The sequence below is a fragment of the Pongo abelii genome, chromosome X, assembly GCF_028885655.2.
Source record: "Pongo abelii isolate AG06213 chromosome X, NHGRI_mPonAbe1-v2.0_pri, whole genome shotgun sequence".
Taxonomy (NCBI): Eukaryota; Metazoa; Chordata; class Mammalia; order Primates; family Hominidae; genus Pongo; species Pongo abelii.
The window spans coordinates 48402360-48415688 of NC_072008.2; the positions used below are offsets into that span (position 1 = coordinate 48402360).

General features: G+C 42.2%; 1 protein-coding gene across 6 annotated transcripts in view; it reads right to left on the reverse strand.

Moving 5' to 3' along the window:
- The window catches only part of ZNF182 (zinc finger protein 182), a 31847-nt gene that overhangs the window by 9928 nt on the left and 8590 nt on the right, over nucleotides 1-13329 (reverse strand). For 2 of the 6 annotated variants that reach the window (XM_054544035.2, XM_054544036.2), the window contains exon 4: nucleotides 4041-4134. In XM_054544035.2, coding sequence (XP_054400010.1) covers nucleotides 4041-4112 — 72 coding nt within the window. In that variant the 5' untranslated portion in view covers nucleotides 4113-4134. 6 annotated transcript variants of the gene reach the window in all.

Genomic DNA, 13329 nt, shown 5'->3' on the forward strand with positions numbered 1-13329 from the left:
AATGAGTAAATTGTGGCACAATCATTCAATGGAATGCTGTATAGTAATGAAAATGAATGAACTGCATGTTGTGAAGCAGGTTTACCGTGCACTCGAAAAAGATTGAAGAAACTCTTTTTAACCGTTAGACAAATATTTCTTAGATGTGACACCAAAATTCAAAAATCACTTGTTAAGAGATTAAAAAGACACAGAATGGAAGAAAATATCTGCAAATCAAATACCTGGCAAATAACTTTTATTGAGAATATATAAAAAAAAACTTTCAAAATTAAAACAAAGTGGGCAAAAGAGATACTTCACCATGGGAGATAAACAGATGGCAAATAAGCACATAAAAAGATGCTCAACATCATTAGGCATGAGGGAACTGTAAATTAAAACCACAATGAGATACTACTACACACCTATTAGAATGGGGAAAAAACTGACGATACTAAGTGTTGGTGAGAATGTAGAGCAACTGCACCTCTCCTGTCATAAGCAGGAATGCAAAATGGCACGCAGCTACTTTGGAAAATGATTTTCCTGTTGTTTATGGAGTTAAGCATATACTACCATACAACCCTGCAATCCCACTCCCACGTTTATTTACCTCAGTGAAATGCAAACTTAGGTAAACCCAAAAGCCTGTACATGAACATTTATATAGCAGCTACATTTTTAATGATCAAAACCTAGAAACATATCAAAGGTTTTCCAACCAGTGAATGGATAAACAACCTGGAATCCTCCATACAATGTAATACCACTTGGCAATAAAAATGAGAGAACTAATGATTTATGCAACGACATGGATGAACCTTAAATGCATTACGCTAAGTGAAAGAAGCCAGACTCAAAAGGCTGCATACTGCATGATTACATTTATATATTACATTTATGGGAAATAAAAACTACAAAGACTGAAAATATATCTATATTTTCCTTGTCAACAATACTACTTCCCTGGTCAGCAATACTGTGCATATTGTCACATCTCAATGTGCTGGGAGGGTGACATGAAAGTGAACAACAGAAGCTTCATGGCTGGGACCCTCTGAGACCTCACCCTATGCATCTCTCCCTTTGGTTGGTTCTACTTGTATCCTTTTGCTATAATAAAACTGTAATCATAAGTATGTACTTTTCTGAGTTATATGAGTCATTCTACCAAATTATTAAACCTGAGTGTATACTGAGAACCCTTAAGTTGAATCAAGGTGTGGAAGTGGAAGTGGCACCATTCACCATCACCCCTAGTGACCCACTAGCAAAATTTTTGCTTCCTGTTCCTGCAACATTATGTTCTGCCAGCCTAGAGATCTTAGTTCCAGAGAGAGGAATGCTGCCACCAGGAGACACAACAATGATTCCATTAAACTGGAAGTTAAGACTGCCACCTGGCTACTTTGGACTCCTCCTACCTGTAAGTCAACAGGCTACAAAGAGAGTTATAGTGTTGGCTGGGGTGACTGACCCACACTATCAAGATGAAATCAGTCTAATACTCCACAATGGAGGTAAAGAAGAGTATGTGTGGAATACAGGAGATCCCTTACGGCGTCTCTTAGTATTACCATGCCCTGTGATTAAGGTCAATAGGAAACTACACCAACCCAATCCAGGCAGGATTACAAATGGCCCAGATTCTTCAGGAATGAAGGTTTGGGTCACTCTACTGGGTAAAACACCACAATCCACTGAGGTGTTTGCTGAAGGCAAGGGGAATACAGAATGGATAGTAGAAGAAGGCAGTTATCAATATCAGCTATGACCACATGAACAGTTGCAGAAACGAGGACTGTAATTGTCATGAGGATTTCCTCCTTATTTTGTTAAAAATATGTCTGTGCATGTTTACACCTGTATTAAGAAAATATCTTCATGTTATTTCCTTTTTCCTTTATCATGTGACATAAGATTTATTGACTTCATATCAGCACTTAAGTGTTGTTAACTTTATGTAACAGCATTTAGGCTAAGAATTAGTGTGCTTCCAGTTGTATGAGGGATAGCTGTATTATGTTAGGCATAATTATGACCTTATTATTGTCTTTACTTGAAGATTTATGTGTGATTTCAGGAGATGTGTACAGTTTTAAGTTGACAAGGGGTAGACTTATAATGGTTAATACTGAGTGTCAACTTGATTGGCTTGAAGGATGCAAAGTATTGTTCCTGGGTGTGTCTGTGAGGGTGTTGCCAGAGGAGATTAACATTTGAGTCAATGGAATGGGAAAGGCAGACCCACCCTCAGTCTGGGTGGGTACCATCTAATCAGCTGCCAGGGCAGCTAGAATAAAGCAGGCAGAAGAAGGTGGGAGGAGCTGGCTTTCTGAGTCTTCCGGCCTTCATCTTTCTCCCATACTGGATGCTTCCTGCCCTCAAACATTAGACTCCAAGTTCTTCAGCTTTTGGACTTTTAGACGTATACCAGTGGTTTGCCAGGGCCTTTGGCCACAGAATGAAGACTGTACTGTCAGCTTCCCTATTTTTGAGGTTTTGGGACTCAGACTGGGTTCCTTGCTCCTCAGCTTGCAGAAAACCTACTGTGGGACTTCATCTTGTGATCGTGTGAGTAAATACTCCTTAATAAAATCCCCCTCATGTATTCATCTATCCTATCAGTTCTGTCCCTCTAGAGAACCTTGACTAATACAGAAGTCATTGCAACTTAATATACATAATGATTATAAAATAAAACAACATGTCAGAGTTTATACCAAACATACCAGCCAAATCAATTAATGTTATTAGGCCTTAAGAAGGCTTATTAAAAGAAGATCTACAGATTGACTCACAAGCAAGATCCAGCTGTATGTTGTATACAAGAAATACAACTAAAACAAAGTGATTCAAGAAGGCTAAAAGTAAAGGGATAGGCAATGGTCGACGAGACAAATAAATGGAAACAATAAGAAAGCAGAGGTTGAGATCCTGACATTATCCTTAGTCTAAAGATAAAAGGCATACCAACAAATTGTGTATTATATTCAGTAGGCTGGTTTTCCACAGTGATGTGGGTGCAGCAATTCTGACTCTACTTTTTGTATATTGTAGACCAAACAAATGAGTGAATTATTGATGCTAGGAACCAATGCTCTCACTGTTAAAGAAGGGAGATGCAAATATGCAACGAGGGATGACTACGATTCCCAGGATGCTGTATGAACTCAAACTATGTACGTATGTGTGTGTGGTGTACGTGTGCACACATATAGATGTAGACATACAGATGTAGATATATATGTACACACACACATCTCTGTTCACTGAAAGAGCCTAGAAGTAATGATGCCCCAGCAGCAATGAGCACAGTTAGCACCCAGATTTTGGTTTCTAAATATAATTATCCATTAACAGGAACCAGAGCTCCTTGGAGAAATGGCCAATTCCAGGGCAAGTAAAGTTAAAGATGAAGGCCGGAACATCTTGTGCCAGAAAATAAGAAAACGCTCAGAGCTCAGAAATGGACCAAACCTACCAAAGCTTTAAAATTCCACTTTCAGGACTGATATAGTTTGGCTATCTCTCCCTCCAAATCTTATGTTAAAATGTGATCCTGGCTGGGTGTGGTGACTCATGCCTGTAATCCCAGCACTTTGGGAGGCTGAGGTGGGTGGATGATTTGAGGTCAGGAGTTCGAGACCAGCCTGGCCAACATGGTGAAACCCCATCTCTACTAAAAATACAAAAAAAATTAGCTGGCAGTGGTGGCGCATGCCTGTAATCCCAGCTACTCGGGAGGCTGAGGCATGAGAATCGCTTCAACTCATGAAGCGGAGGTTGCAGTGAGCTGAGATCACGCCACTGCACTCCAGCCTGGGCAACAGAGTGAGAGACTGTCTCAAAAAAAAAAAAAATGTGATCCCCAGTGTTAAAGGGAGGGAATGGTGGGAGGTGCTTGGGTAATGGGGATGGATCCCTCATGAATGGCTTGTGCCATTCCTTTGGTGATGAGTGACTTTTCACTCTATTTGTTCAGACAAGATCCGGTTGTTAAAGAGTCTGGTGCCTCCCTCCCCCACTCTTGCTCCCACTCTTGCCATGTGACATACCTGTTCCCTCTTTGCCTTCTGCCATGAGTAGAAGCTTCCTGAGGCCTCACCAGATGCAGATGCTGGTGTCATGCTTCTTGTACAGCTTGCAGGACTGTGAGCCAAATAAACCACTTTTCTTTATAACTTTTTTTTTCTAAAGAAAATGTTCAGAAAATTATAGGGATGTCTCAAAACGACACAAAAGCCAGCTTAAAGGGACTCTCACTGGCCAACTCAGGGACAACTGAGCATCAAAATAAATAATGACAGTAATATTCACTGACTAAAATAAAAACCCATAAAAATAAAAATTTTCTATTCCAGATTATAAATAAAGGAGATAAAGAAGGTCTGCCTCATAGTAAAATGACAATAAATACAGAAGAAATAATAAGAGTTAGAAAATTGTCATTTGGCACCCATCACAATAACTGATTCAGGCAAGATTAATCAATGGATAATAATACTAATCAGTGAAAAGTTTGATGAAGAATGGGACAATTATGTAGCCTCAAAGTATCATCCACAAATTAGTTATTAATTACAAAGGAAAAATAGTAATGTTACAGCAGAGAAACATGGCTAGTGAGAGAAACAGGTGATCAAAATTAATATCATAAAAAATGAGACAAATTGGACTGGGTGTGGTGGCTCACACCTGTAATCCCAGCACTTTGGGAGACCAAGATGGGCAGATCACTTGAGGCCAGGAGTTCAAGACCAGCCTGGCCAACATAGTGAAACTCTATCTCTACTAAAAATACAAAAATTAGCCAGGCGTAGTGGCTCACACCTGTAATCCCAGTTACTTGGGAGGCTAAGGCACAAGAATCTCCCGAATCTGGGAGGTGGAGGTTGCAGTGAGCTGAGATGGCGCCACCGCACTCCAGCCTAGGCAACAGAGTGAGACTTCGTCTCAAAAAAAAAAAAAAAAAAAAGACAAATTGACATCATATGCCCCTGATGTGATACAACAAGGACACATCACTTACATTTTTTTCCTGCCAGAAATGCATGACCTCAATCAAACCATGAGGAAACATCAGACAAATCTAAAGTGAGGGACGTTCCACAATACGGATGGCCTATGTGCTTTAAAAATGTCACAGACATGAAAAACAAAGAAATGCTGAGGAAGTCTTCCAGATTAAAATATAAAGAATATATACTGCATAATAGTATTATATCAATGTTAACTTTCTGAGTGTGTTTAGTGTAATTTAATGATATAGGAGAATGTCCTGGCTCTTAAGAAATTGAGGAGTCCAGCTCCTGGCTAAAACTCTATGTGTGATTTTTAATTATTAAGGCTTGACCAATGACAATTACAAAGACTTCAGCTGTCAGGCTTTGTAGGAGAAATCTGCCCCCACATCAGACTTGGAATATATAGCCAAGATGTTATAGTCTCTAAAGAGACTGGCCAGCCCCACTCTTACAAATATCTGTATTCTTAGGCCAGGCACCTTCATTGGAGAATGATGATCATTAATTCAAATTTCTAGGTTTGTTCATGCCACTCCTGCTGATTATTGAGCCAGAGTAGCCTTCATCAGGAGGTCAGGTCAACTAGTCCACAACAAAATCTAAATCATAGCTGACAAATTCTCAGGCATTAAAAAAAAATCTACTGACAAAATAATAAAAATTAATCACCAACGTCTACAAATATATTTTTCTTGATATCTACAATATCAATAAAAATACAAATCAGGCACCCTCCCCTAAATAATCTGGGCAAGAGCCTTCCTCCAAAAATCTGGGCCTGGTTACTCAATAACGGGGTCTCTAAGAGGCTGATAGGCTTCTCACTAAAAAATTAATGGACAGGTACTGGGCTACACAGGGCTCAACATACAGCCCCATTAGGGTCTTCACAGTGATGACTAACATAAAGACTATCTGAAGTGGCTAGCAGGAGTAAGCTGTCATTATGCTATTGTGTCTGCCATTAACTATCAAACTGTCACCCCCAAAATAAATGCATACATATGTGTGTATGCAGACACACACATACACATATACATACAGAAATAAAGTAAAAATAAATGTGGGAAAAGGTCAAAAATTGGTGAATCTAGATGAAAGCTATATAATTATTCATTGAACTATTCTCACAACTTCTCTACAGGAAATGGCTAGCACACATGTAAATTTGGTCAACCTCATTAATAAATACATGAAAATGAGCAATCATCCATCAATTATATGATTGGCAAGGTATAAAAACACTGATAATATATGCTTGTGGGGACAATATTCAGAAACAAGCATTCTGTTGCACTCTTGGTGACAACATGACCTTGTTAAGCCTCTTTAGAAGAGAATTTGGCAAGTCCTCTTAAAAATTAAAACAATTTCTTCATTTCAGAAATTCCAGTTATAGGAATCTGTCCTACAGAAACGTCTCCACAAGAATACAGACATGCACATTCATTCCCTTCCTAACTCTCTGTGATAAAACAAAAGTGGAAGCAACCCAAAATTCTATCAATAAGGGAACAAATAAAAGAAAAATGATGGTTTATGCTTGAATTATAATTGTTATGGGTTGAATTATGTCCCCCCAAAATTCATACGTTGAAATCCTAACCCCCAATGTGACTACATGTAGAGAGAGAGCCTTTAAGGAGGTAATTAAGGTTAAATAAGGCCATAAGGGTAGGTTCCTCATCCAAGAGGACTGGTGTCCTTATAAGAAGAGAAAAAGACACCAGAGCTCCCTCTCTCTCTCCCTGCACCCAAAGAAGAAAGGCCATGTGAGGCCACAGCGAGAAGACAGCCCTCAGCAAGCCAGGAAGAGCAGCCTCGCCAGAAGCCAACCCTACTGGTGCCTTGATCCTGGACTTCCAGCCTCCACAACTGTGAGAACACAGATTTCTGTTGTTCAAACCACCCAATCTCTGGTATTTTGTAATGGCAGCCTGAAATGACTAATACAATAATCTTCTGCAACTGTTAAGAAGGAAAAGGTGACCACATTTGGTTACTCATTTGATGAGTATTTGTTAAATCACCACACTGAGTGAAAACCACGAGGTGGCAAACTGTATACTTACAAGCCTTCCTTGTTTCATATAAATGGATATTAGATAGAAATGATAGACTTCTAGTCCTGACATGATGGCAGAGACTCCTCTTTCCTGCTCTTCCCCACTAAGTACAACTATAAACCCTGAAAGTGATGCAAGAGACAACCAAAAGAGGACTCTGAGAGGAGGAAAGTGGAAAGCACACAGGTTAGGGACCCAAGGACTTAAACAGTGGCAGGACATCTTATGATCCCCTCACCCCAACAACGGAAGGCAACCCAGGCCTGTGTCTCTAAACCCCCAATCTAGCAACAGAACACAGCCTAGGTAGTCTCTGTCTTCCCCCAAATCAGCAGGAGTCCTTCCAACAACACCAGACAAGCCTGTGACACCAGCGAAGGAGATTAATCTGGAGCCTTACTGACAATAAGCAGCCACCGGAAGTGCTTCTTCTTCTCCACTGAGCCTGAGACTTCCTTCCCCTACCTAGACACTCCCTCTCCACTTCAAGACACATGGCAGTCAGGTAGGACGGCAGGGGGATCCCCACACAACAAGCACCCAGCCAGGAAATGCTCTTCATCCCTGCTGGCCAAAGAATTGGCTCTCTCACCCAGAGAACAGACACCATGCAGATGCAGCAGGGGGAAATCTGACACAACAGGCACCCAGCCAAGGAAGCACCGTTTGTCCCCTGTGTAGTGAATTCCTGGAATTTTATGTTGCTTTAGCATCCACTTTGAATGTAAGTTGGACTTTCTCGTACAAGAAGCAGGACTCAGTCACCCTTGACACAGTCTCCAGTCCTCCACCTCCTCCCTGTTCCTAAATGTGGTCGACTCAGATATCAGCCTTATACAACCACCTACTGGTGACCACCTCCCTAGGGGACAGCCAGACACAACCCACTTGACTCGCCCCTCTGATCCCCACACCCCACATAGACTGCACAGATATGCTGCAGTGACCACCTTCCAGTCACTTCCATGGAGCGTGACTCCATGGAACTTGCGCCTGCTTGCTCTAAACCCATCAGTTAAAACTCTCCATGAAAAGGCTTCACCCCACGGGTCTGTCCCCCCGTGCCCCTCTCTGTCCCCACACGCTGGCTGAGCACATGTGTCATGGTCAGCTCTCTGTGTCCCGTTGGCCCTGTGAGGTGTGCTGCCCTCTTCCGTCTGGACCTGTAAGGAATGTGCTACCTCCGTGACTTTCCGTGTTCTGTTGCGTTGCCTCCTCTGTGTCTCACCTGCCCCACACACCCAAACCTAACTTCTCTCCCAGTCAGGGCTCTCCTAGAGATTGGCTATCGTGGTAGGAATAAGCTTGACCCAGATCAGACAACAGCCACAAGGGTGTCTGCCAGAATAAACAGGTTTCCTGGGAGAGGAACACCTGGTCATGGGTCAGACACAGGCACTAAGCTGCTCACCAGAATAAAGAATTCTCTGAAAGGCACATTTGTAAACACCCACAACCACATTCCCTGGAGCCCCACCAGGATGGGGTTAGAATTTAAAGCCAAGCACATTATTAGAAGGTTAGAACTTTCAGGCCCACCCCTAGACCTCTAGGGAGGGAACAGGGGCTACAGACTGAGTTAATCACCAATGCCCAATGATTTAATCAATCATGCCCATGTTATGGAACTGCCATAGAAGCCTCTCAATGGCAGGGTTAGGGAGCTTCTGGTTCAGTGAACACACTGTGTTGGGAGGGTGGCACACCCAGAGAGGGCACGGAAGGAAACTCTGTACTCTCCCATGCCTTGCTCTGTAGAACTCTTCCATTTTATTGTTCCTGAGTTGTATCCACCATAATAAACTAATAATCATAAGTGCTTTCCTGAGTTCTGTGAGTTGTTCTAACAAATTACTGAACCTGAAGGGTACATGAGAATCTCTGAATTTGTAGTCAACCAGGCAGAAACGCAGGTAGCCTGGGCACCCCACTCATGGCTGGCATCTGAAGTAGAGGTAGTCTTGTGGGAATGAGCCCTTAACTTGGAGGTTCTGCACTAATTCTGGTACCTATGTAGGAATTTGAGGAGGACACAATTCAGCCCAGTAACAATTTACAAAGATTTAAAGCAGCCAACACAAAAATGTTCCCATGATTACAAGTTCTTCTGAGATAAAAACAAAATCTCAGCAAAGAAACAGAAGTTATAAAACAGAGAACAAAATGGAGATTATAGAACCAAAAAATGCAACAAGCAAATAAAAACTCACTGAATGAGATCAATAGTTTAGTGGCGATGACGAAGGACAGAATTAGTGAACCTGAGAAAAGATCAATAGAATTTACTCTATCTGAAAAACAAGAAAAAGAAAACTGAAAAAAAAATGAACAGAATCTCAGGGATACATGGGACTATAACAGAAGATCCAAATTCATATCATTGCCATTCCAGAAGGAGATGAGGAGAAACAGAAGGCGGTAACAAGAGTATTTGAAGAAATAATACCTGAAAACTTCCCAAATTTGGCAAAAGACATAAACCTACAGATTCAAGAAGCTGACCAAATCCATATTTCATGCCAAGACATGGCAAAATTAAGCTTCTGAAAACTACAGAAACAGAAAAAATTTTGAAAGCAACCAGAGAAAAACAATGCATTACCTATAGGTAAAAAATCAAAACAAAAAATAAACAACAACAACAAAAAAAACAATTTGAATGACAGCAGATTTCTCAACAAAAACCATGGAGGCTAGAAAAAAGTGGCATAATATTTTTCAAGTGCTAACAAAAACAGACTGTCTACCACCAATTCTATATCTGGCAAAGTTATCCTTCAGGAATGAAGGGGAAATTAAGACATTCTCAGGTGAAGGAAAACTGAAAGAATTTGTCTCTGGCAGACCTACTCTTAAGAAAATGCCTAAAGGAAGTTCTTCTAACACAAGGGAAGTGATTAAAGAATGAATCTCAAAGCACCTGCAAACAGGGACAATCTGACTTCCTCTTTTCCTAGTTGAATACCCTTTATTTCCTTCTCCTGCCTAATTGCCCTGGCCAGAACTTCCAACACTATGTTGAATAGGAGTGGTGAGAGAGGGCATCCCTGTCTTGTGCCAGTTTTCAAAGGGAATGCTTCCAGTTTTTGCCCATTCAGTATGATATTGGCTGTGGGTTTGTCATAGATAGCTCTTATTATTTTGAGATATGTCCCATCAATACCTAATTTATTGAGAGTTTTTAGCATGAAGCGTTGTTGAATTTTGTCAAAGGCCTTTTCTGCATCTATTGAGATAATCATGTGGTTTTTGTCTTTGGTTCTGTTTATATGCTGGATTACATTTATTGATGTGCGTATATTGAACCAGCAAAGCACCAAGAAAGAACCAGGAACAACAGAGCAGAAAAATGACCAATTCGATATAAATACATAGGGAGGAGAAAGGGAATCAGAGGAAGGGGTGGAAAGAAAAAGAATGAGAGACAAACTTCCCTAGGGACATTTAGCAAACTGTGAAGATGAGTCCCCTTCTCTCCAGAGGGTGATTTAACCAATCATACTTTTTTGTGTGTGTAAGATGGAGTCTCGCTCTGTCGCCCAGGCTGGAATGCGGTGGTGCGATCTCTGCGCACTGCAACCTCCGCCTCCCAGGTTCAAGCGATTCTCCTGCCTCAGCCTCCTGAGTAGCCAAGATTACAGGCACCTGCCACCACACCTAGCTAATTTTTGTATTCTTAGTAGAGACAGGGTTTCGCCATGTTGGCCAGGCTGGTCTTGAACTCCTGACCTCAGGTGATCCACCTGCCTCGGCCTCCCAAAATGCTGGGATTACAGGCGTGAGCCACTGCGCCTGGCCAATCGGGCCTTTTTATATTCACATCTTTTTTAGATTCCTGAGTAGTTTGTGTGCAACTGTTCCATCTGCAATGAGAAAGTTCCATTTCTTTTATAAGACCAGCAGAAGAGGCCGGGCGTGGTGGCTCACGCCTGTGATCCCAGCACTTTGGGAGGCTGAGGCGGGCAGATCCCAAGGTCAAGAGATCGAGACCATCCTGGCCAACATGGTGAAACCCCATCTCTACTAAAAGTACAAAAAAATTAGCTGGGTGTGGTGATGTACGCCTGTAGTCCCAGCTACTCGGGAGGCTGAGGCAGTAGAATAACTTGAACCCGGGAGGCGGAGGTTGCAGTGAGCCAAGATCGTGCCACTGCACTCCAGCCTGGCAACAGAGCAAGACTCCATCCCCCCCAACAAAAAAAAGACCAGCAGAAGGGAAAAAAATCCCACAATGAAACTACAATAAAAAGATATGTGAGCTCATAGCCAACCTTCCAACTGCTTGCAGAATCTGCCTGGCAGTTCAGCAGTATGGCAACTATGGTTTGTCAAAGGCCCACGATGGTGGTAAAAAGCAGAAATGGCAGACAGGTTTGGTACAGTGCCTTCTGGCTGGTGCTAGGCAGCTGGAGCACACAAGTACATACCCGAGATCTTGGTCCCGTGGGCAGTGCAGGATGGCACAAGCAAGGTGGAGGAAGCACATTCTACCCTGTCTTTCCCACTGAATACAAGTATAGAACTTGGACAAAGGCCAGGCGTGGTGGCTCACACCTGTATTCCCAGCACTTTGGGTGGCTGAGGCGGGCAGATCACCTGAGGTCAGGAGTTGGAGACCAGCCTGCCCAACATGGTGAAACCTCGTCTCTACTAAAAATACAAAAATTAGCCAGGTGTGGTGGCGGGCACCTGTAATCCTAGCTACTTGGGAGGCTGAGGTAGGAGAATCGCTTGAACCTGGGAGGCGGAGGTTGCAGTGAGCCAAGACTACGCCACTGCACTCCAGCCTAGGCAACAAAGTGAGACTCCATCTCAAACAAAACAAAACAAAACAAAACTTGGACAGAATGCATGAACTAGCAGTTTGATGACTCTGAAAAGTTAAAAAAAAAAAAAAAAAAGGAGCAGGTAGATTATGGGAAAACATCAGAATTTAAAGTACCACTAAATGGACTGTGAGTTTGCCACTTACTATCTGGTATCTCCTGGCCCAGGATCAAGACATTATCAAACCAAGAAGAGAGCACTGAGACGCAGAGAGAGAGAGCTCAAGAAGCAGCCCTCTGGATCTGGCTTGAAGAGTGGTAAAAAGAACCGGGCACAGTTGGGGGAAGTGTGCAGCATAGCACAGTAAGTGGAATCTCAGTTTTCTGTCAGGATGACGGACAAGGAGGGCCACAGAGAACCAAAAAGTACACAGGAAATCATGGAGAGGAGGAGTTCACCCCATAAAATCATTTATCCACTCCCGGGCTCATCCTCAAGCTGTGCATGGATGGATCCAATCCTAAACAGAAAAGCGAACACTTTGAGAACTGAACTAAGGGACAAACCACTACCTGCCTAGGTCCCAGAATGGCCACAGGGCCGCACACAGACAGAACAGGTCTGAATGGCACTGCATAGGTTTGAAAACTGAACTGACATTGAAACCACAAACCACAGAAGGTTGATTAGAACTTGCAGCCTGAACTCAACCAGGCTGACTGCCTATAACAAACAAACACATCAACTTTCTCCTCAGGATTTAAACATAACCCCAACTTATAACATCATCTTCAAAATGTCCAGGACATGATCCAAAATTACATGGTACACAAAGAACCAATCAAATCTCAACCTGCATGACAGAAAATAATCAACAGACACCATCACTGAGATTATTTGAATTATTTGACGTTGGAATTATTTGAGAAAGTATTTAAAGTAGCTATTATAAAAACACCCCAAGAAGTAAGGGCAAACACTCTGGGAACCAACAAAAAAATAGAAAGTTTCACCAAAGAAACAGAAGATACAAAGAAGAACCAGCCGGGTGCAGTGGCTCATGCCTGCAATCCCAGCACTTTGGGAGGCTGAGGTGGGAGGATCATGAGGTCAGGAGTTCAAGACCAGCCTGGCCAATATGGTGAAACCTCGTTTCTACTAAAAATACAAAAATTAGCCAGGCGTGGTGGCACATGCCTGTAGTCCCAGCTACTTGGGAGACTGAGGCAGAAGAATCGCTTGAACCCAGGAGGCAGAGGTTGCGGTGAGCTGAGATCATGCCACTGGACTCCAGCCTGGGTGACAGAGCGAGAAGCTGTCTCAAAAATAAAAAAAAGCCAAATGAAAATTTTAAAACTGAAAAAGATAATAACTGAAATAAATCCCCAATTGATAGACCCAACACAACAGAGATATCAGAGAAAAGAGCAAGTAAACTTCAAGGTAAACCAATAAAAATTACCTAATCCCAAAAATAGAAAAAACAC